The 26,562-nt window shown below is 57.7% G+C and overlaps 1 protein-coding gene across 1 annotated transcript; it reads right to left on the reverse strand.

Annotated features, from left to right (window-relative positions):
* Positions 1–313: 313 nt before the first annotated feature.
* LOC127461265 (uncharacterized) lies at positions 314–23,768 on the reverse strand. Its single transcript, XM_051768927.1, has 20 exons — positions 23,441–23,768; positions 23,043–23,350; positions 21,474–21,694; positions 19,322–19,382; positions 18,770–18,865; positions 18,508–18,672; positions 17,301–17,426; positions 16,783–17,003; positions 16,630–16,664; positions 15,383–15,914; positions 15,069–15,171; positions 8,720–9,511; positions 7,892–8,106; positions 5,541–5,601; positions 4,647–4,742; positions 3,322–3,486; positions 2,456–2,581; positions 1,852–2,072; positions 1,275–1,309; positions 314–1,165 (listed from the first exon to the last, which is right to left on the reverse strand). Exons 1-20 carry the CDS (start codon positions 23,766–23,768, stop codon positions 897–899), a joined length of 4,176 nt encoding a protein of 1,391 aa, XP_051624887.1. The 3' UTR covers positions 314–896.
* Positions 23,769–26,562: the final 2,794 nt, after the last annotated feature.

The raw sequence follows: 26,562 nt of genomic DNA on the forward strand, positions 1-26,562 counted from the left end.
TCCACCATTCCAGGCTGCTCATCCCACCCTCCTTCCCACCTTCCACCACTCCAGGCTGCTCATCCCACCCCCCTTTCCTTCTTCCACTGGGTCTGGTTGCTCATCCCACCCTCCTTTCCCCCTTCCACCAGCTCATCCCACCCTCCTTCCCCCTTCCCCAACTTGTCCCAGAGCCCAGCTCCCAAACCTGAGTTTTGTTTCCTGGGGGAGCCGATCCTGTCCCAGAATCTGCCCCCGGAGTGTCCCCCCCGCAGCAGGGACGGGGCACAGCCACCCCGGGCCGGCAGAGAAGGAAAGCCAAAGCCCAGCAGGCTTTAAAAATGACAAATGCTCTTTATTGGACCTTCCCGTGTGTTGGGCCTGGAGGGGAAGGGGCTGCAGCCCCGGGGACGGGGAGTTGGAAACCAAACACACACCAAGCAAAGCCTTTCCCGCGGGGGCCTGAGAGAACAGAGGGGCTGGGGGGGGGAAATCCTGTTGCAGACAAAAACCTTTGGAGGTTGTAACCGGAGTCGCGGGCAGAGGCTTTGGGAGCCTCTCGGAGGAGAGGACCCGGGGCTGGGGCTCCACAAAGTGGTCAGACGCGGCTTAGGACGAAGGAAACCTCGTCCCCGATCGGGGATGCGCCTCCCCTTCCCTTTGGAGCGCGAATCCAAAGGGAGACCGAGGACGGAGGCGCTCCCGGGGGTCCGCAAAGCCCCGCCGGGGACCCGCCACAACCGGTGCTTCGGCCAAAGGCGCTCCGGGTTCCGGAGGGGGGTCCCGGAGCCCCCCCCGCGGGCCCGGAGGTGAAGGACGGAGGAAGCAGAGGGGCTAGCGCAGCTATTTACACCCTGGACGCGCAGGGCAGGGGCGGGCGGGACCCGCTCCCGCCGCCCCCGGGGGGCTCTCCGCCCTTATCTGATGGTCTTTTTGCTGGTGGTGGTCTTGGAGACGATCCTGACGCTGCCGCCCGTGCTGGAGCTCACGCCTCGGCTGCTGCCGGAGCTGAAGGTGCTGCCCCCGCCGTAGCCGAGCCCCCCGAAGCCGCCGCCGCTGCCGCCCCCGAAGCCGCCGCCGCTCACGGAGAAGCCGCCGCCGCCGCCGCCGCCCATCCCGAGCCCTCCGCCCATCCCCAGGCAGCTCCCGCCGCCGTATCCCATCCCGCTGGAGCTGCTGACCACGGCTGGGGGGGACACACCGCGAACGGCCGCGTCAGGGTCCCGCTGCCCCCCAAAACCCCAACGGGGGGGTCTGTGGGGAGAGAGGGAGGGGGGAGGTAGGGAGGTACTTACAGACGCTGACGGCTCCCACTCCTTCTCCAGCCAGCCTGGGGGGAAAGGGGAAAGTGAGGAATGACGGCGAGAACTGTCCCTGGGAGCGCCCAGCGAGGCTCCAGGGGGGTCTCTGGGCTGGGGCAGGGCCGGGCCAGGGGCGGGAGGTGACAATGTTCATTTTGAGCAGTGCGGGAGGTGACAATGTTCATTTTGAGTAGTGCCGGGAGGTGACAATGTTCATTTTGAGCAGCGCCGGGAGGTGACAATGTTCATTTTGAGCAGCGCCGGGAGGTGACAGTGCTCGTTTTGAGCAGTGCCGGGAGGTGACAGTGCTCGTTTTGAGCAGTGCCGGGAGGTGACAATGTTCATTTTGGGCAGTGCCGGGAGGTGACAACGCGCGTTTTGAGCAGCGCCGGGAGGTGACAACGCTCGTTTTGAGCAGTGCCGGGAGCTGGGGGAACGAAGCTTTTCCTACATGATTTCACCGTCCCTCTCTGCCCCGGAGCCCCGACCCCTCGGGAGGAGCTCTCTGAGCGCAGGGAGAGGGTCCCTGCCCCGAGGAGCAGCAGCACACGACAGGTCCCCGTGTCCCCACCTGCTCTCCTCCCCCTCCAGCAGCTTCCTGTAGGTCGCGATCTCGATGTCCAGGGCCAGCTTGACGTTCATGAGCTCCTGGTACTCCCGGAGCTGCCGGGCCAGGTCCTGCTTGGCCTTCTGCAGGGCGTCCTCCAGCTCGCTCAGCTTGGCCTTGGCGTCCTTGAGGGCCAGCTCCCCGCGCTCCTCGGCCTCGGCGATGGCAGCCTGGAGGTTGGCACACTGGGAGGGAGGAGAGCAGGGACCTGGTTGGCCTGGGATGCCCCAAACAACTCTCCCGAGTGTTGCTGGGGGGGTGCAGGCACCAGGGTGGCACTGAGAGCCCAGAGAACCACGGGGGGATCACAAGGACCGTCGAGTCCAACTCTTAGCCCCGCACGGGACACCCCAAAAATCACACCCCGCGCCTGAGAGCGTTGTCCAAACACCCCTTGAGCTCTGCCAGGCTTGGCACCGCTGCCCTGGGGAGCCTGGTCCAGCTCCTGGTGGGATCTGGCTCTTCCCACCGTGCTCAACCTCCACCAGCTCCCACCCACCCTGCACCCTGAGGGACCCCCCTGTAGGACCCCCCTGTAGGACCCCCCTGCAGGACCCCCCCGTCCCACCTGCTTCTTCACGCTGTCGATCTCGTTGCGCAGCCTCTGCACCATCCTGTTGATCTCCGAGATCTCGATCTTGGTGTTCCTCAGGTCGTCCCCGTGGCGCCCGGCCGAGACCTGCAGCTCCTCGTACTGGGACGGGCAAGGAGAGCACTGGTTACACCCCGGGTGGTGCTCAGGGGAGCAGAGGGGGCTGCGGAGCACCGGGAGCAGGGCTGGATGTGGGGAAAGGGCCGGGGGACAACATTCCCTTGGGAAAGCTGCCCGAGGAAGGGCAGTGTTTGCCGCCGGTTGTGGATGCTCGGCGTGATTGCAGAGCCCACACAACAGCCTGGGAGGGAAGGGGTGTCCAGCCAGAGCCACCAGTGAGCCCGAGGTCAGGGCATTGACCCATCTCATCCCTGACACCCCCTGGATCCCGGGAATCAGGCCATGCTCCCAGGAATCAGGCCGTGCTCCCAGGAATCAGGCCGTGCTCCCAGGACCCAACTTGTTCTGGTACCAGTGAGCCCAATGTCAGAGCACTGACACCCCCTGGATCCCGGGAATCAGACTGTGCTCCCAGGAATCCGCCTGTGCTCCCAGGAATCTGCCTGTGCTCCCAGGAATCAGGCTATGCTCCCAGGAATCAGGCCGTGCTCCCAGGAATCAGGCCGTGCTCCCAGGAATCCACCTGTGCTCCCAGGAATCAGGCCGTGCTCCCAGGAACCAAGCCGTGCTCCCAGGAATCCGGCCGTGCTCCCAGGAACCAGACTGTGCTCCCAGGAGTCAGGCCGTGCTCCCAGGAACCAGGCCGTGCTCCCAGGAATCAGGCTGCACTCCCAGGAATCCGCCTGTGCTCCCAGGAATCCGGCCGTGCTCCCGACACCCACCTTGTTCTGGTACCAGGCCTCGGCCTCGGCGCGGCTGCGGTTGGCGATGTCCTCGTACTGCGCCTTCACCTCGGCGATGATGCTGTTGAGGTCCAGGCTCCGGTTGTTGTCCATGGAAAGCACCACCGAGGTGTCCGACACCTGCTGCTGCATCTGGGACAGCTCCTGCCCACGGGGAGGGACACGGCGTCAGTGGCCGGGGGTGGAAGTGCTTTGGGAACTCCCCCCGAGCTCTTCCCTCGCGTTTCCGCTGCTCCGTCGGCATTTTCCGCCTTATTCCTGCTCTGTCACTTCCAGAAAGGCTGGGACCACCCTCTCTTGGTGCTGGACAGCCCCAGGCACGGCTCCCAGAACTCTGGGACTGGGGGTCCGTAGGGAAGGAGCCATGAGGACACTTCCCAAGGGAATTTTGGGTCCCAGAGCCCTGGGATGGGGGATCCATAGGGAAGGAGCTGTGAGGATGCTCTCCAGGGAATTTTGGGTCCCAGAGCTCTGAGACAGGATGATCCATAGGGAAGGAGCTGTGAGGATGCTCTCCAGGGAATTTTGGGTCCCAGAGCCCTGAGACAGGATGATCCATAGGGAAGGAACCATGAGGACACTTCCCAAGGGAATTTTGGGTCCCAGAGCCCTGGGATGGGGTATCCATAGGGAAGGAGCTGTGAGGATGCTCTCTAGGGGAATTTTAGGTCCCAGAGCTCTGGGATGGGATGATCCATAGGGAAGGAACCATGAGGACACTGCCCAGGGGAATTTTGGGTCCCAGAGCTCTGGGATGGGGTATCTATAGGGAAGGAGCTGTGAGGATGCTCTCCAGGGGAATTTTAGGTCCCAGAGCTCTGGGATGGGATGATCCATAAGGAAGGAGCCATGAGGACATTCTCAAGGGAATTTTGATTCCCAGAGCCCTGGGATGAGGGGAATCCATAGGGAAGGAGCTGTGAGGACGCTCTCCAGGGAAAGGTTGGGTCCCAGAGCTCTGAGACAGAATGATCCATAGGGAAGGAGCCATGAGGACATTCTCAAGGGAATTTTGGGTCCCAGAGCCCTGAGATGGGATGATCCATTGGGAAGGAGCTGTGAGGACGCTCTCCAGGGGAATTTTGGGTCCCAGAGCTCTGAGACAGAATGATCCATAGGGAAGGAGCCATGAGGACATTCTCAAGGGAATTTTGAGTCCCAGAGCCCTGGGATGAGGGGAATCCATAGGGAAGGAGCTGTGAGGACGCTCTCCAGGGAAAGGTTGGGTCCCAGAGCTCTGAGACAGAATGATCCATAGGGAAGGAGCCATGAAGACACTTCCCAAGGGAATTTTGGGCGCTCACCGCCTCATAGAGAGCCCGCAGGAAGTTGATCTCCTCTGCCAGCGAGTCTGCCTTGCCCTGCAGCTCCACCTTGTTCATGTAGGCACCGTCCACGTCCTAAGGGAAGGAAACCCAGGGATTTCTGGTGAAATCCAGGAGCCAGAGGGGAGTGAGGACAGCAGGGACCCTGTTTCCAGGTCTGTTACTCATGGAATCGTGGAATCGTGGGATGGTTTGGGTTGGAAGAGACCGTAAAGAGCATCTCGTTCCAACCCCTATCCCACCATCCCAGGGGGATCCAACCTGGCCTTGGACACTTCCAGGGATGGGGCATCCTCAGGGAAATCCATTCCAGGGCCTCCCCACCCTCCTAGCAAGGAATTGCTTCCCCAAATCCCCCCTAAATCCCCCCTTTCCCAGTGGGAAGCCATTCCCTGTGTCTGTCCCTCCAGCCCTTGTCCCCAGTCCCTCTCCAGTTCTCCTGGAGCCCCTTCTCCAAGGTCTCCCTGGAGCCTTCTCCAAGCCAGTGGGGGTGGGATGGGATGGGATGGGATGGGATGGGATGGGATGGGATGGGATGGGATGGGATGGGATGGGATGGGATGGGATGAGATGAGATGGGATGGGATGGGATGGGATGAGTGTGTGTTCCCCTGGAGAAGGGAAGGCTCCAGGGAGACCTTGGAGCCCCTTCCAGTGCCTGAAGGGGCTCCAGGAGAGCTGGAGAGGGACTGGGGACAAGGGCTGGAGGGACAGGACACAGGGGAGAAGGGTCGGCTGGAGGACCCCAACCCCCACCAGCTTCGCTGAGTGAGTCAGTTCACTTTTGATTCCCACAATTCCCTTTTGATTCCCACAATTCCCTTTTGATTCCCACAATTCCCTTTTGATTCCCACAATTCCCGGCTCCCTCACCTTCTTGAGCACCACGAACTCGTTCTCGGCCCCCGTGCGCCGGTTGATCTCATCTTCGTATCTGCCAGGATGAGAGGGAGGGGGAGTTTCGTGGTGGGAACCGGGGGCCGGACCCGCCCCGCTCCCAGAGCCTCAGCTGTGGCTCCCGGCCGGGTTCCACCCTCCCACCCGGCTCCCACCCTCCCGCCCGCTCAGCCCGAGCAGGCTCGGGGCGAATATTGCTGCCTTTGAACCTCCAGCCTGTGAGTAGGCCCGGCCTAAATGAGCCCCGTTCGGTGGCCGCCCATGAAGCCGAGCTCACCCACGGACGTGCCCGCGCGGGGCCCGGTCGGGCAGGAAGCGGGAGCTGCTCTCCCGGGTGACCTCTGCCCCGAGCGAAGTTATGCAAAGAGAGGGCTTTCAACAAAGCCTGCGAAGGCAGAATGAGGGAGCCATTTGCTGTTTGATATTGTAATGACGCCCAGGGCTCTGAATCAGCCGCCGCCGCGTTTAATTAAACATGAAACGGCGGCGTTGGGCAAGAGCAGGAGCGTCCCGGGGTTCTGGGGAGCTTTTCGTGGCTCTGAGCAACGTCCTCTCATCAGATAACCAGGGCAGGGCCAGGCTGGAGAGCAGACGGGACACGAGGGCTCTCCAGGCAAAGGCCTGGGTTTCAGGGGCAGGTTCGTGCCAGTCCCCAAACCAATCTTGGTGAGGGTTCCCCGCGGCGGGAGCTCGGAGCAGGCACGGGAAGGAGCCGGTGGGAGGGGAACTCTGGGCTTGAGTAACCCCAGACTTGAAATAAAGTGTGTTCTCCTTCCCAGGTGGCAGCTCAGACATGTGGGAACCAACCCTAGATCTGAAATCCAATCTGTTCCAAGATCTGAAATCCAACCTGTTCCTAGATCTGAAATCCAATCTGTTCCAAGATCTGAAATCCAATCTGTTCCTAGATCTGAAATCCAACCTGTTCCTAGATCTGAAATCCAACCTGTTCCTAGATCTGAAATCCAATCTGTTCCAAGATCTGAAATCCAATCTGTTCCTAGATCTGAAATCCAACCTGTTCCTAGATCTGAAATCCAATCTGTTCCTAGATCTGAAATCCAATCTGTTCCCTCTTTTCTCCTTCCCAGGTGGCACCTCTGAAACTTGGGAATGAACCCTAGACCTGAAATCCAACCTGTTCCCTCTTCTCTCCTTCCCAGGTGGCACCTCTGAAATCCAGCCTATGGAATTAATAATTTCTGGGGTCTGATCAGCATTTCTGAAAGCCTAAAACACGTTTCGAGGCCTGAAACGCCCCCAAACCCGCAGCAGGAGCTGCGTCAGTCCCTCCTGTCAGATGAAAGCGCCGTCTCCCCATCCCTCCTCCCAAAAATCTGCCTCTTCCCAGCCTTAATTACCCAATATTAACAAATTTCAGCCCTCTGGGGTGACTCTCAGACAGGTTCAATAAGGGAGAGATTGTTCTCACCAGGCTGCAGCCAACTAAAAACCAACAGCCCTGCCTAAAAACCCACCCAAAACCAATGGCCCTGCCTAAAAACTCACCCCAAACCAACAGTCCTGCCTAAAAACCCACCCCAAACCAACAGTCCTGCCTAAAAACCCACCCAAAACCAACAGCCCTGCTTAAAAACCCACCCAAAACCAACAGCCCTGCCTAAAAACCCACCCAAAAACAACGGCCCTGCCTAAAAACCCACCCAAAACCCAATGGCCCTGCCTAAAAACCCACCCAAAACCAACAGCCCTGCCTAAAAACCCACCCAAAAACAATGGTCCTGCCTAAAAACCCACCCAAAACCCAACAGTCCTGCCTGAAAACCCACCCAAAAACCAACGGCCCGGCCTAAAACCCCCCCCAAAACCCCTTTCAGGTGCCAACTGGTGTGTCCTGAAACTGGTTCATCCCCCCCCTCTGGCCAGTATGTCCCAGGAGGGGCTGAATTTCCTCCCCAGGGATATTTTTAAGTCCAAGAGCTGAACACCTCTCAGGTGGTGGGAGCTGAGCGAGGCTGAGCTTTCCCAGCTCGCTGGGCCCTCTGGAAAAGACGGAATTTCCTTCACAGAGTGAGAACTGGGGGCATTTGGGAGCTGGAATTTCGTGGCTACGTTCCACTCCCTCCCTGCCTGCCCCTCATCCCCCTGATTTACTCATTTCTCTGTGCCCAGGAGTGTTGTTTTGGGACACTCCAGGGGTCAGACCCTGACCTTGCACTTAACAAATCTGCCTGACCAGGGGTTGGATTTATCAGCCCTGAGCCCAGGGAAGAGGAAAACCGGGCGCGAAGCCGAGGTGTGAAACGGGCAGGAGGGAGGGAACCGCCCGCCCGGGGTTGTTCCTGCTGCCCCACACGATCCCTTACTTGTTCTTGAAGTCCTCCACCATGTCCTGCATGTTCCTGAGCTCGGAGTCCAGGCGGCCCCGCTCGCCCACCAGGCTGTCGAGCTGCCTCCGCAGGTTGCCGATGTAGGCTTCGAACAGGGGCTCCAGGGACTTCCTGGTGACCGTGTGCCCCTGCTCCTGGAGGAGGCTCCACTTGGTCTCCAGCACCTTGTTCTGCTGCTCCAAAAAGCGAACCTGGCGAGGGACAAAAAACAAAAAACACCACAGGGACGTGTTGTTGAAACCCAAGGCACCAAAACACCCCCCCCAGCTCGACGGCCGGGAAAAGGTGGGATCGTCAACACCTCTGGTGGCCTTGGAAGGTCAAGGGACACAGGGACAATCTGGCCAAAATTATTGGGGACATCCTTATTTCGGGTTCTCAGAAGCACCAGAAGCCCCTGGAGATGTTTAGGGGGAACTTTTGCGGAGTTTAGATCAGGCCAAACACCCGTATTTGCCATTTTAGGTGTTTCTCCCCTCAGCGGACGCTCAGCCCACCTTACTGCTGTTATCCCACCGGAGAGCTGGTGTTATTCCATTGCTGGAATTTTACAACCAGGAGAAGGTCCATCCAACCCCCGGGGACGTGTTTTACGGGGAGAAGGGGGAATTACTGTGCCAATGAAAGGAAGGTGCCGAGGAGCTCATCCTCGCCGAGAGGAGACATCAGACGGGTCTTTAGTTTCCAGCCAAGCCCCGCCGTTTGCCGGCCGGGATCCGTCCAGGCAAGTCCCCGGATCCAAGGGAAGCTTCTTCCTGAAGTTTTTTTCCCCGAGGCGGCCGAAAACCAGCAGCGAGCTCTCACCTTGTCGATGAAGGAGGCGAATTTGTTGTTGAGGGTCTTGATCTGCTCCCGCTCCTGCGTCCGCACCTTCTGGATCTCGGGGTCGATGTCGAGCTTCAGGGGGGCCAGCAGGCTCTGGTTCACCGTCACCTCGTGGATGCCGCCGGGGGGGCACACGGGGAACCCGGGGCCGCCTCGGCCGCCGAACCCGGGACCTCCCAGCCCGAATCCGCTCCCCAGCCCGTAACCGGCACCGGCACCGGCTCCTCCTAAGCCAAAAGCGGCTCCACCGCCACCATAGCCCAGCCCGAAGCCGGCGCCGCCGCCGAAGCCGAATCCGCCCCCGGCTCCGCTCCGGAGACCCCCGATGGAGATCCTTTTGCTTCCACCCAAGTTGTAGAGGCTCCTGCTGCCGAAGCCGCCGCCAGCTCCGAAGCCTCCTCCGCCTCCGGCTCTTCCTCCCCCGACTCTGGAGACGGAGACGGAGCTGAAGCTGCTCCTGGTGCCCCCGCCACCGCCTCCCACGATGGCAGAGCCCGAGCTGAAGCCCCTCATGCCCCCTCCGGTGGATGATCGGAAAGAGATCCGGCTCATGGTGGCTGCAGACGCAAAGAGCGGGGAAAGAAAAAGGGCCGGAGAACCGAAGCTGCGCGGCAGGAAAAGAGCAGAGGGCGAGGGAGGCAGAAACCCCTGTGATGGGAGAGCTCGGGAGCCTCCTCTTTTATCTGCTTGGAAAACTTGGCACGGGGATTCGGGACTTGATGTGCCTTGCAGCGACTTGCCTCGTCCAACACACCTCGGCTGCGGGAGGCGCTGAAAAATGCATTGTTTGCAGGCAGGGAAGTAACGGGCAGAGGGAGCTCCCCACCCCCCCAGCGCCTCTGAGTCATGGAATTAGAATTGAATGGGACCGGGGGCAGGATCCGACACGATTCCCGGGACCCTGGGAGCCGCTTTCCCTCAAGGGCTCGCTCGCTTGAGCAAGATCCCTCGCCCCGAAGGTTTTGCAAGAGGGGTTTTGGGGTTGGACACGTTTCGTAAGCGGCAGAAATCGGGGCTTTTCCAAGGTTTCCAGCTCCGGGGCTGGATGTGGGTCTCCTGTTGTTGGCTTGGGAAGTTGGGTGTGAAGGTGGTTTTGAGGAGCAGAGCAGATATTTTGATTATTTTTTTGGGGGGGAAATCAAATGGCAAAATCAGATTTGATTTTTTGGGGGTTTTTTTGGATCCGAGGGATCACGGGCTGGAGGGGATGAGCTGAGTGGGAGTTGCCTCCTGGCACTATTTTCTGGGTTCTTCCCAAGAAATCATCTCCCCCTTTGCAGGGGGGGGATGCCCCTTTGCAGGGCAGACTGAGGAATTAATTCACTGAAGATTTTGTAAGCTGGGTTTTAGGGTTGGACACGTTTCGTAAGCAGCAGAAATCGGGGCTTTTCCAAGGTTTCCAGCTCTGGGGTTGGACGTGGGTCTCCTGTTGTTGGCTTGGGGTATTGGGTGTGAAGGTGGTTTTGATGAGCAAAGCAGATGGTTTGATTTGGTTTGGGAAAATCAAATGGCAAAATCAAATTTGATTTTTTTGGGGTTTTTTTTGGATCCGAGTGATCACGGGCTGGAGGGGATGAGCTGAGTGGGAGTTGCCTCCTGGCACTGTTTTCTGGGATCTTCCCAAGAAATCATCTCCCCCTTTGCAGGGCAAACCAAGGGATTAGTTCACTGAAGGTTTTGCAAGTTGGGGTTTGGGGTTGGACACGTTTCGTAAGTGGCAGAAATCGGGGCTTTTCCAAGGTTTCCAGCTCCGGGGCTGGACGTGGGTCTCCTGTTGTTGGCTTGGGGAATTGGGTGTGAAGGTGGTTTTGATGAGCAGAGCAGATGTTTCAATTCTTTTGGTTTGGTTGGGGGTTTTTTTTGGGAAAATCAAATGGCAAAATCAGATTCTGTTTTTTTAAGGGATCTGAACGGTTGCAGGTTTGAAGAGATGAGCCGAGGGGGAGTTGCCTCCTGGCCCGATTTTCTGGGACCTTCCCAAGAAATCCTCACCCCTCGTTGCAGGGGAACCCGAGGAATCAGTTAACACGACTCTGAAAGGCAGCAGGCGAATCCCTTTTCCAGAGTCACTTCAAATTGGATTAAACACCACCACGAGACTCACAAAACAGCCAGTCAAGAGCTGCTTGGAAGGATTGTTGCTCTGTAGGTTCTCCCTGTCAGGCCCAGGGTTCAAAAGCTCCCTCTGAAGTGGGATTTTTATCACTTTCTTCCGCCCCCCCCTCTGTATTTATCCAACAGTTCCCACGTCAGTGCTGGAAAATGTTTCTAAAATAGCTTTTGCCTCTTGATCTTGGCCCGGGGTGAACCCTGAGGAGGAGCTTGAACCCCCCCAGTGAGTCTGGGTCGTGCTTTGGGACGGGGCAAGAGCTGGGGATCCTTCTCCTGGATCCATGAACAGCTGGATGTGGGACACAAGGCAGATTCCCCCTCGCTGCCACCCAAAACACCTCCCAAAATGTTCCAGTGAACCGGATCCTTCCCACCTTGGCCGGGTGATAAAACAGCGACGGGCTGAGGGATGAAACCCTGAGCTCCTAAACCAAAAACTCATCCTCAGATTCATCTACACGAGCAACAAAAATCTCCTAAACCAAAAACTAATCCTCAAATTCATCTACACGAGCAACAAAAATCTCTCCAATTCACCGATGTGAGCAATAAAAAAAAAATCCTCCCGAATTCACCAACGTGAGCAATAAAAAAAAAAAATCTCCAAAATTCACCAATGTGAGCAATAAAAAGGAAACCTCCCAAATTCAGCAATGGGAGCAATACAAAAAAGAAAATATCTCCCAAATTCACCAACACAAGTAATAAAAAAGAAATCCACCCAAATTCACCAACATGAGCAATAAAAAAGAAATCCACCCAAATTCACCAACGTGAGTAGTAAAAAGGAAAACCTTCCAAATTCACCAACGTGAGCAGTAAAAAAGAAACCCTCCCAAATTCAGCAACGTGAGCAATAAAAAAAAAAATCTCCAAAATTCAGCAACGTGAGCAATAAAAAAGAAACCTTCCCAAATTCACCAGCGTGAGCAGTAAAAAAGAAACCCTCCCAAACGTGAGCAATAAAAAAAAAATCTCCTGAATTCAGCAACGTGAGCAATAAAAAAAAAAAGCCCTCCCGAATTCACCGACGTGAGCAATCAGCGCTCCAAAAGGAGCAGCTCAAGGGGATCGGCTGCGTCTCGGAGCTTGTTTGTGTTGATGCGTTTCCAGCCCCCGCCGTGTTTTTTTTTCCAGTCTGGGAACTTGAAAGGGCCTGAGCGGCCGGGGCTGGGCTGGGCCGGGCTGGGCCGGGTCTGGTCGGGCTCTGTCGGGTTTTGCCCCGCCGCGATCGGCGAACGCTCCCAAATCGCGGCTCCCCGAGCGATTGCCAGCGGTGAGTCACTGGCCCCGCGGCGCCCATCGGAGCCCGGCCCGGGATGGGCCGATCCCACTGGGAAAGGGAGCCGGGGCCGGTAGCGAGGGGGTGCTCTCGGCCCGGCACTGGGATGTGGGAACACCCCGGCTGCTGGAAAAGCGGCTCCGCGGGGGAAAAACTCCCCCCGAGACCGGCGAGCCGCCGTTTCCCCTCGACAACGCCGTTAAAAATAAAAATACTGATGCTGGAAATGAATCGATCCGGTTCCAAGAGCGGCAGAGCCCCGGGGATTCGCTCCCCCGTGCCCGTGGATCGGCACATCCCGCCGGGATCCTTGGATGGGGCCGGGCAGGGACCTGCCCGGGGCTGCCCGGGGCTCTCCGGGCAAAGCCACCCCCGGGAAGCCGAGCAGGGCCTGGGAAGGGTTTAATTAAAGCAGGAGGAGGGATCCCCGGGCGAGGAAGGCCGCGGTCGCCTCCCCGGCTCTGCCGGGAAAGCCTCGTGCTGCAGACAACGGGATTAGGGGGGATGTCCCGGAGGGGTCGGGAGAGCGAAGCGGGGGGGAGCTCGGGCACCAAACCACGGGAATTCCTGCGGGATCGCTCATCCCGCGGCGTCTCCTCGCCCGGTTTGTGCCACTCACACCACGGGAAGGTGCTCGGGGCTGCGGGTGGGACGTGCTGGCCACAGTTCCCCGTGGAGAGGTGGGATTTGCCATGGAGGGGGCACTGGGGGGGTGAGGGCGCTGCTGGGGAGGGAGCAGAGCCAAGGGAGGAGGGACTGAGCGTCGGCAGCAGCTCAGCCGCCCGAGAGCTCCACCTGGGAATCTGGCTGGCTTTTTATGGCAGCAGGGGCTGGAATTAGGACTCCAACCCTCTCCGGGTTGGTCAAGGCTGGGCATCCTGAGCTGCCTCAAATCCTCACGCCCGTCCTGGGCAATTCACACAGAAATCCAGGGCACTCAGAGCCCATTTTTAACCTTCTTTGACATTTTTTTGGTCTGTCTGGAACCTCCTCTGGGCGGGTAAGGGGGTTTGGAGGGTGACAAGTTGCCTGTGAGCCAGCTGTGTGCCCAGGAGGGCACTGGGATCGTGGGATTCCATTTGGGAAGAACGTGAGCAGCAGGTCAGGGAGGGGATCCTGCCCCTTTCCTTGGCCCTGGTGGGTTGTGTTCAACTCTGGTCTCCACAGTTCAAGGACAAGGAACGCCTGGAGAGGGTTCAGAAGGAGCCCACAAAGATGAGGAGGGTTCTGGAGCATCTTCCTGAAGAGAAGAGACTGTGGGATCTGGGTCTGGTTAGTCTGGAGAGGGGATCTCCTCAATCCATAGAAAGATCTCTCTCCTTCTCCTTCTCCTTCTCCTTCTCCTTCTCCTTCTCCTTCTCCTTCTCCTTCTCCTTCTCCTTCTCCTTCTCCTTCTCCTTCTCCTTCTCCTTCTCCTTCTCCTTCTCCTTCTCCTTCTCCTTCTTCTCCTTCTCCTTCTCCTTCTCCTTCTCCTCCTCCTCTTCCTCCTTCTTCTCCTCCTTCCCTTCTCCTCATCTGCCTCCTTCTCTTTCTTGTCCTCATCCTCCTTTTCCTCCTTCTCCTGTTTCCTCCAATTCCTCAATTTATTTTGGGACAAACAACCAATTCCCACATTTTTGTGACGATTTTATCCCAATTTAAAGCTTTTTCCTCAAAGTGACGTGACCCTCCAGCTCGCCCTGCTGAAGGTTGGGAGTGAGGTTTTCGTGCTGCTGGTTCTGGTTTAGAATATAAAAAAAGGTAAATAAAAGGGCAAATAAAAAGAACAGATAAATTACAATCCGGTTTTATTGGACACGTTCCCAAAAAAAGAGAGAGGGGAAGGAAAACACCACGGAAGTATCAAAAGCTGCAGTTTTTACTTTTTTAATGGGACTTTCCAAAAATCAAGAAGACACGGTGGGAGGTCAGAGGGGCAAATTCCATCAGGAAAGGGGAAATCAGCTTTGGGGCTCCGGGGTTCCTTTGGGATCCTGCTCCCCGTTGCCTCGCTTCCCACCTGCTGCACTTCCCACTTTCCCAAAAGGTCTTTCCTTTGGCAGAGGAGCCCAGACGTGGGGGAGAAGTTGGAATTCCCCCAGGAGAGGTGGACCAGGCCCTTCTGGCAGCTTTCCCAGGGTGATTTCCACCGGCTCAGCCTTTCACCTCGACCGAGGCGGCGGGAAGGGTCGGCGGGACTTGGACTGTGGGATGATCTGGGAATTTTTTGAGCCATTCCAGCAAAAAAACCCCGCACGAGACGGGACAGAAACCCAATTCTGCAAACACTGCCCTTGCTTTTGGAGGGCTCTTTGTCTCACACGTCGTTTAGAACTTGAAAAATCCTACAGCTTGGAAAACAAGCCCTTTTCCATAAGTTTGGGATCAGCCACCGCTGAACCCTCCGGCAAAGCACATCCCTGAGGTCACGTGGGAGGTGCCCAGGACAGGAATGGGAGAGAAATGTGGGAAAAGCCTTTGGATAAGCTCGTGGCAACTCGAATCACACACACACACACCCGAGGGTGGCACTTTTCAGGTGGAGGCACCTCAGGCTGCTCCCTGATTTTATCTCTGAACCCCTGGCCGGGCTCAGGGGCCTGGAGGATCCTGGTCGATCCTGGTTTTCCAACCCTGGCCGTGAATGGGGAAAAGAGGGATTTTCCATCCCGCTGGAGTGGCTCCCAGCAGGCCCTGTGCTCCCAGAACGAGGGGTGATTTTAAGAGGGGCCTCACGCTCACAAACCAGTGCCTGGGATCTCTGGGCAGCCTCCCGGGGGGTTTCTACACAGCAGAAAAATAACCCCCAACCCCGGCAAAGGGGACTTCCTGAACGTGGAGGAGCGAGTTGGGATCATCCCAGCGGTGCAGGGGGAGTTAAAACCACAATCCCAGCCCACCCCTGGGCTGCTGGGGAGCAGAACTGAGCTAAAACCCCACTTATTGCCCCCTCACTCTCCGCTCTCCGCTCTGTCTGGGCTGGGGCTGCTGGGTGGCCACAATTACAAACTTCTCGGCCTCATTAGAAGCAAACAAACGGAAAACCAAACCCATTCCCCTTTGGAACAGTCCCTTAGGCCCACGTTTTCCTTTTAATCCCATTTAAGGCCTCGGGGAGCTCCGGTTGAGGCATTTTCCTGGGTCTGTGATCCGGAGGTGTGAGAGCTGCGGAGCTGGGCCGGGGCGGGCGAGGGGACGGGGGGGCAGGACGGGGGCAGGAGGGGCAGGAGCAGGAGGATGGTCTGGGAAGGGCCCGGGCTGGGTTTTACTCGGGCTCCGTGGCGTTCTTCAGGCTCTGGCTCTTGATGCTCTTTTTGCTGGAGGAGGTTTTGGAGACGATTTTCACCCCGGGGTTGGTGCCTTTGGCGCTCCCGGAGCTGAAGTTGCCCCCGCTGGTGCTCAGGCTGCTGCCACCACCTCCTGCTCCGTGGCCACCTCCAAATCCACCTCCGAGACCACCTCCACCCCCGAGTCCGAGTCCTCCTCCACTTCCAAAGCTGTAGCTTCCTCCTCCTCCTCCTCCTCCTCCTCCTCCTCCGCCGCTGCCTCCGAGACCAAAACTGCTCCCTCCGCCTCCTCCGAGGCCGAAGCTGCTTCCACCTCCTCCTCCAAGGCCAAAACCACTTCCACCTCCTCCTCCGAGGCCAAAACCACTTCCACCTCCTCCTCCGAGGCCAAAACCGCTTCCACCTCCTCCTCCGAGGCCGAAACCGCTCCCGCCGCCCCCGCTCAGGCTCAGTCCACCAAATCCTCCTCCCAGGCCGGCCCCGCCGGCCAGGCCGGAGCTGGAGCTGATCACAGCTGCAAGGAGAGGAAACCAGAGGGTTGGACACCTGCTGGCAGCCACGGAATCATGGAATGGTTGGGTTGGAAGGGACCTTAAAGCTCATCCCATCCCACCTCTGCCCTGGGCAGGGACACCTCCCACCATCCCAGGGGGATCCAACCCGGCCTTGGACGCTCCCAGGGATCCAGGGGTATCCTCTGGGAAATCCATTCCAGGGCCTCATCACTTCCCAGGGAGGAATTCCTTCCCAGTATCCCATCTCTCCCTGCCCTCTGGCAGTGGGAAGCCATGTGCTGTCCCTCCATGCCTTGTCCCAGGTCTCTGGAACTCCCATCCCCAGCTCTCCTGGAGCCCCTTCAGGCACTGGAAGGGGCTCCAAGGCCTCCCTGGAGCCTTCCCTTCTCCAGGCTGACACACACACTCATCCCATCCCATCCCATCCCACCCCTGCCCTGGACAGGGACACCTCCCACTATCCCATGTTGCTCCAACCCGTCCCTGGACACTCCCAGGGGTGGAGCAGCCACAGCTTCCCTGGGCAATCCCCCATTTCCAGGAAGGACCTTCACCCACAGGACCTGCCCCCAACTCCCACGCCCTGTGCGAGCCCCTGCTGAGGGTGGGGGGCTCGGAATGTCTGATTTGGGGCAACCCCTCCCCTTTTCCCAAGGTCCCTCCCAGCCCCTCCTCCCGAAGCAGGGCGGTGGGACGGAGCCCCGGGACACTCACAGTAGCTGATGGGGTTCAGTCCCTCCCCGCTGAGCCTGTTGGGGGGCAGATGAGGAGCAGATCAGAGCCCAGTTTAGGACACGGGCAGAGGAACCAACCTCTGACCGGGGCAAACCGAGAGCTGCCGGATTCCCGACGGGATTCCGCCCCCACCTGCTCTCCTCGCCCTCCAGCAGCTTCCTGTAGGTCGCGATCTCGATGTCCAGGGCCAGCTTGACGTTCATGAGCTCCTGGTACTCGCGGAGCTGCCGGGCCATGTCGGCCTTGGCCTTCTGCAGGGCGTCCTCCAGGTCCATCACCTTGGCCTTGGCGTCCTTGAGGGCCAGCTCCCCGCGCTCCTCGGAGTCCCCGATGGCCGTCTGGATGGTGGCACACTGCAAGGCAGGGCTGGGCTCCCAACGCTGCTCTGCCCTCCAAGGGTCCCCCAAGGGAGAAAACCTTCCTGGTTTCCTGGGGCGTTCATGGAATGAGCTACTCCTGAGCTCCTTCCCCCCGGCTGGAGCTGGGACGCCAGCGCGGCAACAACGGCTCAAAAACGGGATTTGAGAGCCCAGAGCCCTTTCCAGGAGGGAATTCAACGCTCCAGTGGGGCTGTTAAAGCCCCCGAGCAGCAAAGCAGAGCTGAGGTAGCCCCAAACGGGGCTCCATGGGCTCGTCCAGCCCGTCCCTACCTGGTTCCGGGTGTTCTCGATCTCGGAGCGGATCCTCTGGATGAGCCGGTTGAGCTCCGAGATCTCCCCCTTGGTGTTGCGCAGGTCGTCGCCGTGTCGGCCCGCCGTGGCCTGCAGCTCCTCGAACTGAGGGGCAGGAGGGAAAGTGAACCCTCTGGGGCATGCCAGGGGACTGAATCCCTTCAAACTGAGGGGTAGGAGGGAAAGTGAACCCTCTGGGGTGTCCCAATTCACTGAAACCCCTCAAACTGAGGGGCAGGAGGGAAAGTGAACCTTCTAGGGTGTCCTAAGGGACTGAAACCCCTCGAATCGAGGGGCAGGAGGAAAAGTGAACCCTCTGGGGTGTCCCAATTCACTGAAACCCCTCAAACTGAGGCACAGAAGGAAAAGTGAACCCTCTGGGGTGTCCCAAGGGACTGAATCCCTTCAAACTGAGGGGCAGGAGGGAAAGTGAACCCTCTGGGGTGTCCCAGGGGACTGAAACCCCTCAAACTGAGGGACAGGAGGGAGAATGAACCCTCTGGGGTGTCCCAGGGGACTGAAACCCCTCAAACTGAGGGGCAGGAGGGAAAGTGAACCCTCTGGGGTGTCCCAAGGGACTGAAGCTCCTCAAACTGAGGGGTGGAAGGCAGAATGGACCCTCTGGGGTGCCCAATGCACTGCAACCCCTCAAATTGAGGGGTAGAAGGGAAAGTGAACCCTCTGGGATGTCTCAAGGGGCTGAAACCCCTCACACTGAGGAGCAGAAGGACAAGTGAACCCTCTGGGGTGTCCCAAGGGACTGAAACCCCTCACACTGAAGGGCAGAAGGGAAAGTGAACCCTCTGGGGTGTCCTAATTCCCTGAAACACCTCAAACTGAGGGGCAGAAGGGAGAATGAACCCTCTGGGGTGTCCCAAGGGACTGAAACCCCTCAAACTGAGTGGTGGAAGGGAGAATGAACCCTCTGGGGTGTCCCAGGGGACTGAAACCCCTCAAACTGAGTGGTGGAAGGGCGAATGAACCCTCTGGGGTGTCCCAGGGAACTGAAGCTCCTCGAACTGAGGGGCAGAAGGGAGAATGAACCCTCTGGGGTGTCCCAGGGGACTGAAACCCCTCAAACTGAGGGGCAGAAGGGGCAATGAACCCTCTGGGGTGTCCCAGGGGCCAGGCCGTGGCTCCAGCAGCCCCATTCCGTGATTTCCCGTGGGATCCCGGGGCCGTTCACCTTGGTCTGGTACCAGGCCTCGGCCTCGGCGCGGCTGCGGTTGGCGATGTCCTCGTACTGGGCCTTGACCTCGGCGATGATGCTGCTCAGGTCCAGGTCGCGGTTGTTGTCCATGGACAGGATGACGGCCGTGTCGGACACTTGGGCGCTGAGCTGGGCCAGCTCCTGCGGGGAGACACGTGGGAATGACTCCCCTCCTTCCCTCGGGGCGGTGCCCGGCCGGGGGGTGACACGGGGACGGGGAACGGGGGGGTGTCGGTACCGCCTCGTAGAGGGCGCGCAGGAAGTTGAGTTCGTCGCTCAGCGCGTCCACCTTGGCCTCCAGCTCCACCTTGGTCATGTAGGCGGCGTCCACGTCCTGCACAAGAGCGGCCACGGGGACGTCTGGAGCCTCCTCTCAGCCCAGAGGTTGAGAGGAATGGTTGGGGGAGCGGCCGGGCTCGGCACAGAGCACCGGGGGGGGGAAGGAAAGGGCAGCTCTTGCCCCAAAAATGTGGGACTGGGGAGGGGATGAGGAGAGAAATCCCAGCTGTTTGGCCTCGGCACCTGGAATTCCTGGCGCTTCTGGCCCCCTCTGCCTCCCCACGGCCTGTTTTTCCCCAGGTGAGCCCCGGGTGTGCCGTGGGACAGGAGCGGGAGGAGATTTTCGGCCGCCCCTCAGCCCCCTCCATCCTTTTCCCCAACCCCACGATCCCAACGGGGGTTTAAAGCCCCTCCAAAGGACCAGGGCGCAGCTCCATGAGATCTCCCATGCCTTGGGACATTCCCAGGGCTGGGGTGGGCTCAGCATCCCGACCCCTCCCGTCTCACCCACCTTCTTGAGCACCACGAACTCGTTCTCGGCCGCCGTGCGCCGGTTGATCTCCTCCTCGTACCTGGGGGGACGGGGGGCAGAGGGGGGCTGGGTCACACCTGGGCAAGCAGAACAGGTGCCCAGGTGGGGCTGGGAGAGGATCTGGGCACCTCCAAGTCAACCTTCCAGCTCAAAGGTGTGAGATCCCCCTTTTCTCAAAGGGCTGAAAGGACATTTCTGATTTAATGCCGGAGGGACGAGGAGGGCAAAGGTGGTTTAGGGGATTTTCCTCTGCAGGTGCCACCACAAGGTGTCATGTCCTGGCTGAGCCGGCATTTCCTGATGGGAAAAATGTCCATGGACCTTTTCTGGGGTCTTCCAAGGAGAGAAACCTCAGAGCAGTGGTGCGTTAGGAGGGATTAATTAGGTTATATCACTGGCTACAGCACGAACTGGAGATACTTTTTCCCCTGTCCTGTAGAAATTTCCAGGAGTATCTCAGGTCTGATGTTTGCCCTCCAGAAATGGACATTTTTGAGACAAACCACAGGAATCACAGAGAAAAAAAAAACATCTGCTGAGTTGGAAGGGACCCACGAGGACCTCCCAGCCCAACCCCCAGACCACGCCAAAAATCCCCCCAATCCCAAAATCCCAACTCCTGAGGGGCGTCATCCAAACGCTCCTGGAGCTCTCTCAGCCTTTTGGGGTCGTGACCAAACCCTGGGGAGCCCCTTCAGAGCCTTCTGGGGGTAAAACTCCTGCAGCCCAATGTAAGGGGAGCCCAACGTAATCCTGAGCCGTTCCCACCCCGTTTCCCTGGAATCATCTCTGTTGCCTTAAGGGTTGGTTTTGGGGTTTTTTTTGATTTTTGATTTTTCATTTCTAGGTTTTGGAAGTAGTTCTGTAGATTTCAGAAGCGGCTGCACTTATTCCCTCCCCCTTCAGCACAGTGGTTGCACACACACCCGACCCTCTCACCCCGTTCCATATTCCCCATATCAAGCCCCCCCAAATTCCAGCAGCACGTTTAGTCCTCTTTTCAAGGTAGGCCTTCGTTTTGGTTAAGAACATCCCTGGCCTGGAGCACCAGGGATCCCCCAGGACTTGGGACAAGCTCCAAGGACAGTGTGCCCTGGAGAAGATGAAGATGAGGAAGAAAGGGTCCCAAAATCCCCCCAGACTCAATTCCCGAGGGGGGTGTTGGGGGTGGAACGGTGAGAAGGCTGAGGGGGTGGATAAATCAGGGATTGGAGGGACATTATTATAAAATTGTAACACCGGGTCAGGGGGTGGATAAATCAGGGCATTAAAATTATAAATTATTATAAAATATGTAATGGACATTATTATAAAACTGTAACACTGGGTCGGGGGGTGGATAAATCAGGGATTGGAGGGACATCATTATAAAATTGTAACACTGGGTTGGGGGATGGATAAATCAGGGCATTATTATAAAATTATAAAATGATTATAAAATCTATAATGGACATTATTATAAAACTGGAACACCGGGGCGGGGGGCTGAATAAATCAGGGCATTATTGTAAAATTATAAAATTATTACAAAATATATAATGGACATTATTATAACACTGTAACACTGGGTCAGGGGGTGGATAAATCAGGACATTATTATAAAATTATAAAATGATTATAAAATATATAATGGACATCATAATAAAACTGTAACACTGGGTTGGGGATGGATAAATCAGGGATTGGAGGGACATTATTATAAAACTGTAACACTGGGTCAGGGGGTGGATAAATCAGGGCATTACTATAAAATTATAAAATGATTATAAAATCTATAATGGACATCATTATAAAACTGTAACACTGGGACTGGGGGTGGATAAATCAGGACATTATTATAAAATTATAAAATTACTATAAACTATATAATGGACATTATTATAAAACTGTAACACTGGGTTTGGGGGGTGGATAAATCAGGGCATTATTATGAAATTACAAAATTACTATACAATATATAATGGACATTATTATAAAACTGTAACCCGGGTCGGGGGCAGCAGTTCTGTATTTCCCAGAGCCCGGAGCAGCTCCATTAAACCCTTCCCTTTTCTTCCCTCCTCTCTAAATCACCCCAGAGTGCTTTTTTCCTCCCAGATCTTTCAGGCCACGCCTCCCACGGGACACCCACTTGTTCTTGAAGTCCTCGACGAGGTCCTGCATGTTCCTGAGCTCGCCGTCCAGGCGGCCCCGCTCGCCCAGGAGGTTGCCCAGCTGCCGCCGCAGGTTGCCCACGTAGGCCTCGAACAGCGGGTCCAGGCTGCTCCTGCCGGAGCTGTTCTTCTGCCCCTGCTCCTGCAGGAGGGTCCACTTGGTCTCCAGCACCTTGTTCTGCTGCTCCAGGAACCGAACCTGCCGGGGAGAGGTTGGGCACGAGAATGAGCAAAGGTGTTAAATCAGAGAGTCACAGAGTCAGGGGGTTGGGAGGGACCCGTGAGATCACCCAGCCCAACCCTTGATCCAACCCTGCTGTGGTTCCCAGCCCGTGGCACTGATGCCACATCCAGTCTGTCCTTAAACACCTCCAGGGATGGAGAATCCACCCCCTCCCTGGGCAGCCCATTCCAATGGCTGAGCACCCTCTCTGCAAAGAAATTCTTCCTGATATCCAACCTAACCCTCCCCTGGCACAGCTGCAGACCCAGCCCTCTTGTCTTGCTGATGGGAAAAGAGACCAACCCCCCCCGGCTCCCCCCTCCTGGCAGGGAGTTGCAGAGAGTGAGGAGGTCTCCCCTGAGCCTCCTCTTCTCCAGGCTGAACAGCCCCAGCTCCCTCAGCCTCTCCTCACAGCACTTGTGCTCCAGTCCCTTCCCCAGCCTCGTTGCTCTTCTCTGGCCCTGCTCCAGCCCCTCCGTGTCCTTCCTGAGCTGAGGGCCCAGAACTGGACACAGCACTCCAGGGGTGGCCTCCCCAGCGCTGAGTCCAGGGGCAGAATCACTTCCCTGGCCCTGTTGGCCACACTGTTCCTGAGCCAGGCCGGGATCCATTGGCCCTCTTGGCCACCTGGGCACACTCTGGCTCCTGTTCAGCTTCCTGTCAAATCCAGCTGGGAATATCCTCTGGATTATCCAGCCCATCCTGCACCTGAGCAAATCCTCCCTCAGGGGACAGTTCTCTTAATTTATGAAGCCAACGTGCAACGATTAGAAAATGAGGGTTCAGCTCTTTCCCCACTGGCTTTTCTTTAACATCCTTTGGTTTTTGTTTTTTTTTTTACCTTGGAAGATATTTATCTTCCTTCCTTCAAGCCAAGCCTTCTACAGTCAGAAGACTTAATTGCCTTTCCCTTTGCTCACACGTGCCACAGATTTATCCAATTAAGAGCCGAGGGAGGACTCGAGTTGAGTCACCATAAAAGGATTTTATCTCGCAGGCCATAACCAAGAGCAACACACCCGCTGTGATCCTCACAGAGAGAGATGGTCGAGCCACCAGAGCTGGACTAAAACTCCCTTGTTCTGTTTAAACTAATCCTAAAAGCTATTTCTCAGGCACAGAACCTGGACCTAACGCTGTTATTACAAGCATCAAGCCTCGTTACAAGCCTCAAGCTCAGCAGGACGTTATTTTTTGAGGGTTTGATGAAGCCCCCCAGGCAGGGAACGGGCAGGAGACGAGGGGAGCTCTGTGGAGTTGTGTTTTTGTACCTGCAAGGCTCCTCCTGTCCCTGGTCCGAACCCACAGCCCCCCCAGCCCTCACCTTGTCGATGAAGGAGGCAAACTTGTTGTTGAGGCTCTTGATCTGCTCCTTCTCGTCCTTGCGCACCTGCCCGATGCTGGGGTCGATCTCCAGGTTCAGGGGGGCCAGCAGGCTCTGGTTCACCGTCACCTCCTGGATTGTGCCCACCCCGGAGGGGCCACCGGCCAATCCTGCCGGGATCCTGCCCCCTCCCAACCCGCCGGGGAACCCTCCCGGCCCCCCGAGCCCCCCAAAGCCGAACCCTCCCGGTCCCGCGTGCCCGCCCCCAAATCCCAGCCCCGCGGCCCCTCCACCGAAGCCGAACCCTCCTCCTGCCCCGCCGAGCCCCAGCCCAGCGCCAGCCCCTGCACCCCCAAACCCTCCTCCTGCCCCGAGCCCGAGCCCCAGCCCAGCACCACCCCCTGCACCCCCTCCCAGCCCGGAGCCCCCTCCAGCTCCCCCCCCAAAGGCGGCCCTGAAGCTGCTCCCGACCCCGATGGAGATCCTCTTGCTGCCCCCGAGGTTGTAGAGGCTCCTGCTGCCAAAACCTCCCCCGCCACCGCCTCCCCCTGCCCCGACGAGCCTCCCAAAGCCGCCCCCTCCTCCTCCTCCTCCTCCTCCTCCTCCTCCTGCCCGTGCCACGGACACGGAGCTGAAGGCAGCCCTGCTGCTGCTGGGCACGATGGCCGAGGCAGCGCTGTAGGACCTGCCCCCGGGCCCTGCCCTCATGCTGAAGGTTCTGTTCATGGTGCAGGAGGGACGAGCCCGCTGTGGAGGGAGGGAGAACCCGCTGTGGAGGGAGGGAGAGCCCGCTGTGGAGGGATGAAGAGCCCGCTGTGGAGGGACGAAGAGCCCGCTGTGGAGGGACGAGCCCGCGGGCGAGACGCGGCGCCCAGAGAGACTCCGCTCTCTGCGGGCAGGCAGGGAGGGACTCCCCTTTTATCCCCCCACCAGCTGGGCTTGGCTGTGTGGAAGTCCAGTGATCAAGCCGGTGCCCTCATGGTTTTGACGTGCCCGGAGCCAGGTGTCTCCCTGAGACTCGGGTGAGCACTGATGGCACCCAAACACACCTACGGGGCCGCTGGGGATCTGCTCAGCTGGAAGGGGTTACCTAACGCCCGGATTCCTGGCAGGGAGAGCCCAGCCCTGGGTGCAGAACCTCTGCAGGGACCTGCTGGGTTCATTTGGATTCATTTCTCCAGCCCTGGGAGTGCTCAGGTCCAGGCTGGAGCAACCAGGGAGAGTGGAAGGTGTCCTTGGTCCAACAGAAGGTGTCCCTGGTGCAACAGAAGGTGTCCCTGGTCCAGTCAAGGTGTCCCTGGTCCAATAAAAGGTGTCCGTGGTCTAGTGGAAGGTGTCCCTGGTCCAATAAAAGGTGTCCCTGGGCAAGTGGAAGGTGTCCCTGGTTCAACAGAAGGTGTCCCTGGTCCAATAGAAGGCATCCCTTGTCCAATAAAAGGTGTCCCTGGTCCAACAGGTGTCCCTGGTCCAGTGGAAGGTGTCCCTGGTGCAATGGAAGGTGTCCCTGGTCTAGTAGAATGTGTCCCTGGAAGGTGTGTCCAGTGGAAGGTGTCCCTGGTCCAACAGAAGGTGTCCCTGGTCCAATAAAAGGTGTCCCTGGTCCAATAAAAGGTGTCCCTGGTCCAATAAAAGGTGTCCCTGGTCTAGGGGAAGGTGTCCCTGGTCCAATAAAAGGTGTCCCTGGTCCAATAGAAGGTGTCCCTGGTCTAGTGGAAGGTGTCCCTGGTCCAACAGGTGTCCTTGGTCCAACAGAAGGTGTCCCTGGTCTAGGGGAAGGTGTCCCTGGGCCAGTAGAAGGTGTCCCTGGGCAAGTGGAAGGTGTCCCTGGTCCAGTGGAAGGTGTCCCTGGTCCAATAAAAGGTGTCCCTGCTCCACTGGAAGGTGCCCCTGCCTATGGTAGGGGGTGGAACTGGATGGGTTTTAAGATCCCTTCCCACACAACCCATTCTGGGCTTCCATTATTCCCTCACTGTGGATCCCAGAATATCCCAAACTGGAAGGGACCCAGGAGGACCATGGAGTCCAGCCCTCAGATCCCATTCTGGGCTTCCATTATTCCCTCCCTGTGGATCCCAGAATACCCCAAGTTGGAAGGGACCCACAAGGACAGTCAAGTCCAGCCCTCAGATCCCATTCTGGGATTCCATTATTCCCTCCCTGTGGATCCCAGAATATCCCAAATTGGAAGGGACCCAGGAGGGCCATGGAGTCCAGCCCTCAGCCCTGCACAGGCCCATCCCCAGGAGTCCCCCCCTGCGCCCCAGAGGATCATCCAAACCCTCCTGGAGCTCTGGCAGCCTCGGTGAAGCGACAGAAAAGGCATTTTAAAGGTACTGAACCCAGCAGTCACACCCAGGATACCCCAGTTCTGCTCCCAGGGTGCAGCAGATCCACACAGAGCTCAGGGCAGAGTCCTGGGAGAACAAAATGACCAAATCTGGACCCAAAATAGCTCCTGGGGCCTCTTCCCCTGGAGGAGAGGGCGGGTGAGCTGCTGCTGAGCCCTGACAGCTCTGCTGGGGCTCCCATGTCTCCAGTCTGCTGTTCCCACTGGCTGGGCAGGGACTGCCTGCTGGGCTGGCACACAGAGGCCCTGATCCACTTTGCCTCTTTCCCATTCCCACATATTTAAACGGCACCCCAAGTTTTGGCCCGTTTTGTCTCAGTTATTTGGGTTAGGGCAGGTTTTTCTGGGCTTCTCTCCTTGAGGTTTGCACTCCCAGAGGACAATTCCATCCCAGCCAGAGGCTGCTGTTGGGATTTCTCCCGCCAGGTGATTGTGTGATCGATGCATTTCCATCTTGACCTCAAAATTATTCCAATAAAAGAGGCCAATTTTGTGTAAAACTCCCTGCCCAGCTCTCTGGAAGGACGTGATTTGCCTGCTTCATGTTGCCAGTCCTGAGTTTCTGGCTCTTTCCCAGCTCTGATTCCTTTTAAAGACCTTTGAACCTTCCATTCAAAACGCCTCCAAAAGCAGATTTTTAACCAGCATGGAAAACACTCCCACAAATTTTCCTTTTTTTACTTCCTGGAGTCCCTGGGGGGGGGAAAAAAAAAGGGAAAAAAGAAGAAAGCTCCGGTTGAACGGGGTGTGGTGACACTTTCTGGCATCTCAGACTTTGTAAATCTGTGTCTGGAGTATTTTATTCACCAAATTTCAGAGCTCAGCTGGTTTTCAGCACTGGCTTTGCCCGGGCCCTGCACATGACTGGGAATTAAACACGTTTCCAGGACAGGACTCTACACGCCCTTCAAAACACCTCCGTGAGCCCCAAGTGCTCCAAACCCACGAGGGACGAGCTAAAATCCCACTGGCATCTCTGGCAGAGCAGGGAAGCAGCTGCTGCTGAGCACAGAACTCCAAAAATCTGATTATCCGGGGGAAAAGCTGCTGGGGAGGCTCCAAAGGGAGCACAAACAGGGAATTTCCCTCTGCAGGCAGAGATTATTCCAGGCTGGAACAGGCTGGCTTTGGGAAAAGTCGGTGTGAGCCTGCCTGGAATGTCACTTGGGATTC

The sequence above is a fragment of the Manacus candei genome, unplaced genomic scaffold (genome assembly GCF_025592945.1).
Source record: "Manacus candei isolate 608988 ecotype Guabito, Panama unplaced genomic scaffold, ASM2559294v1 h1tg000098l, whole genome shotgun sequence".
Taxonomy (NCBI): Eukaryota; Metazoa; Chordata; class Aves; order Passeriformes; family Pipridae; genus Manacus; species Manacus candei.

Coding starts and splice junctions, on each gene's coding strand:
- LOC127461265 (XM_051768927.1), bottom strand. CDS start 23,768: ATGAACAGAACCTTCAGCATGAGGGCAGGGCCCGGGGGCAGGTCCTAC. Junction 17,427..18,507: donor AGGCCTGGTACCAGACCAAG/GTGAACGGCCCC, acceptor CCTGCCCCTCAG/TTCGAGGAGCTGCAGGCCAC. Junction 15,915..16,629: donor ACTGAACCCCATCAGCTACT/GTGAGTGTCCCG, acceptor CTCTCCTTGCAG/CTGTGATCAGCTCCAGCTCC.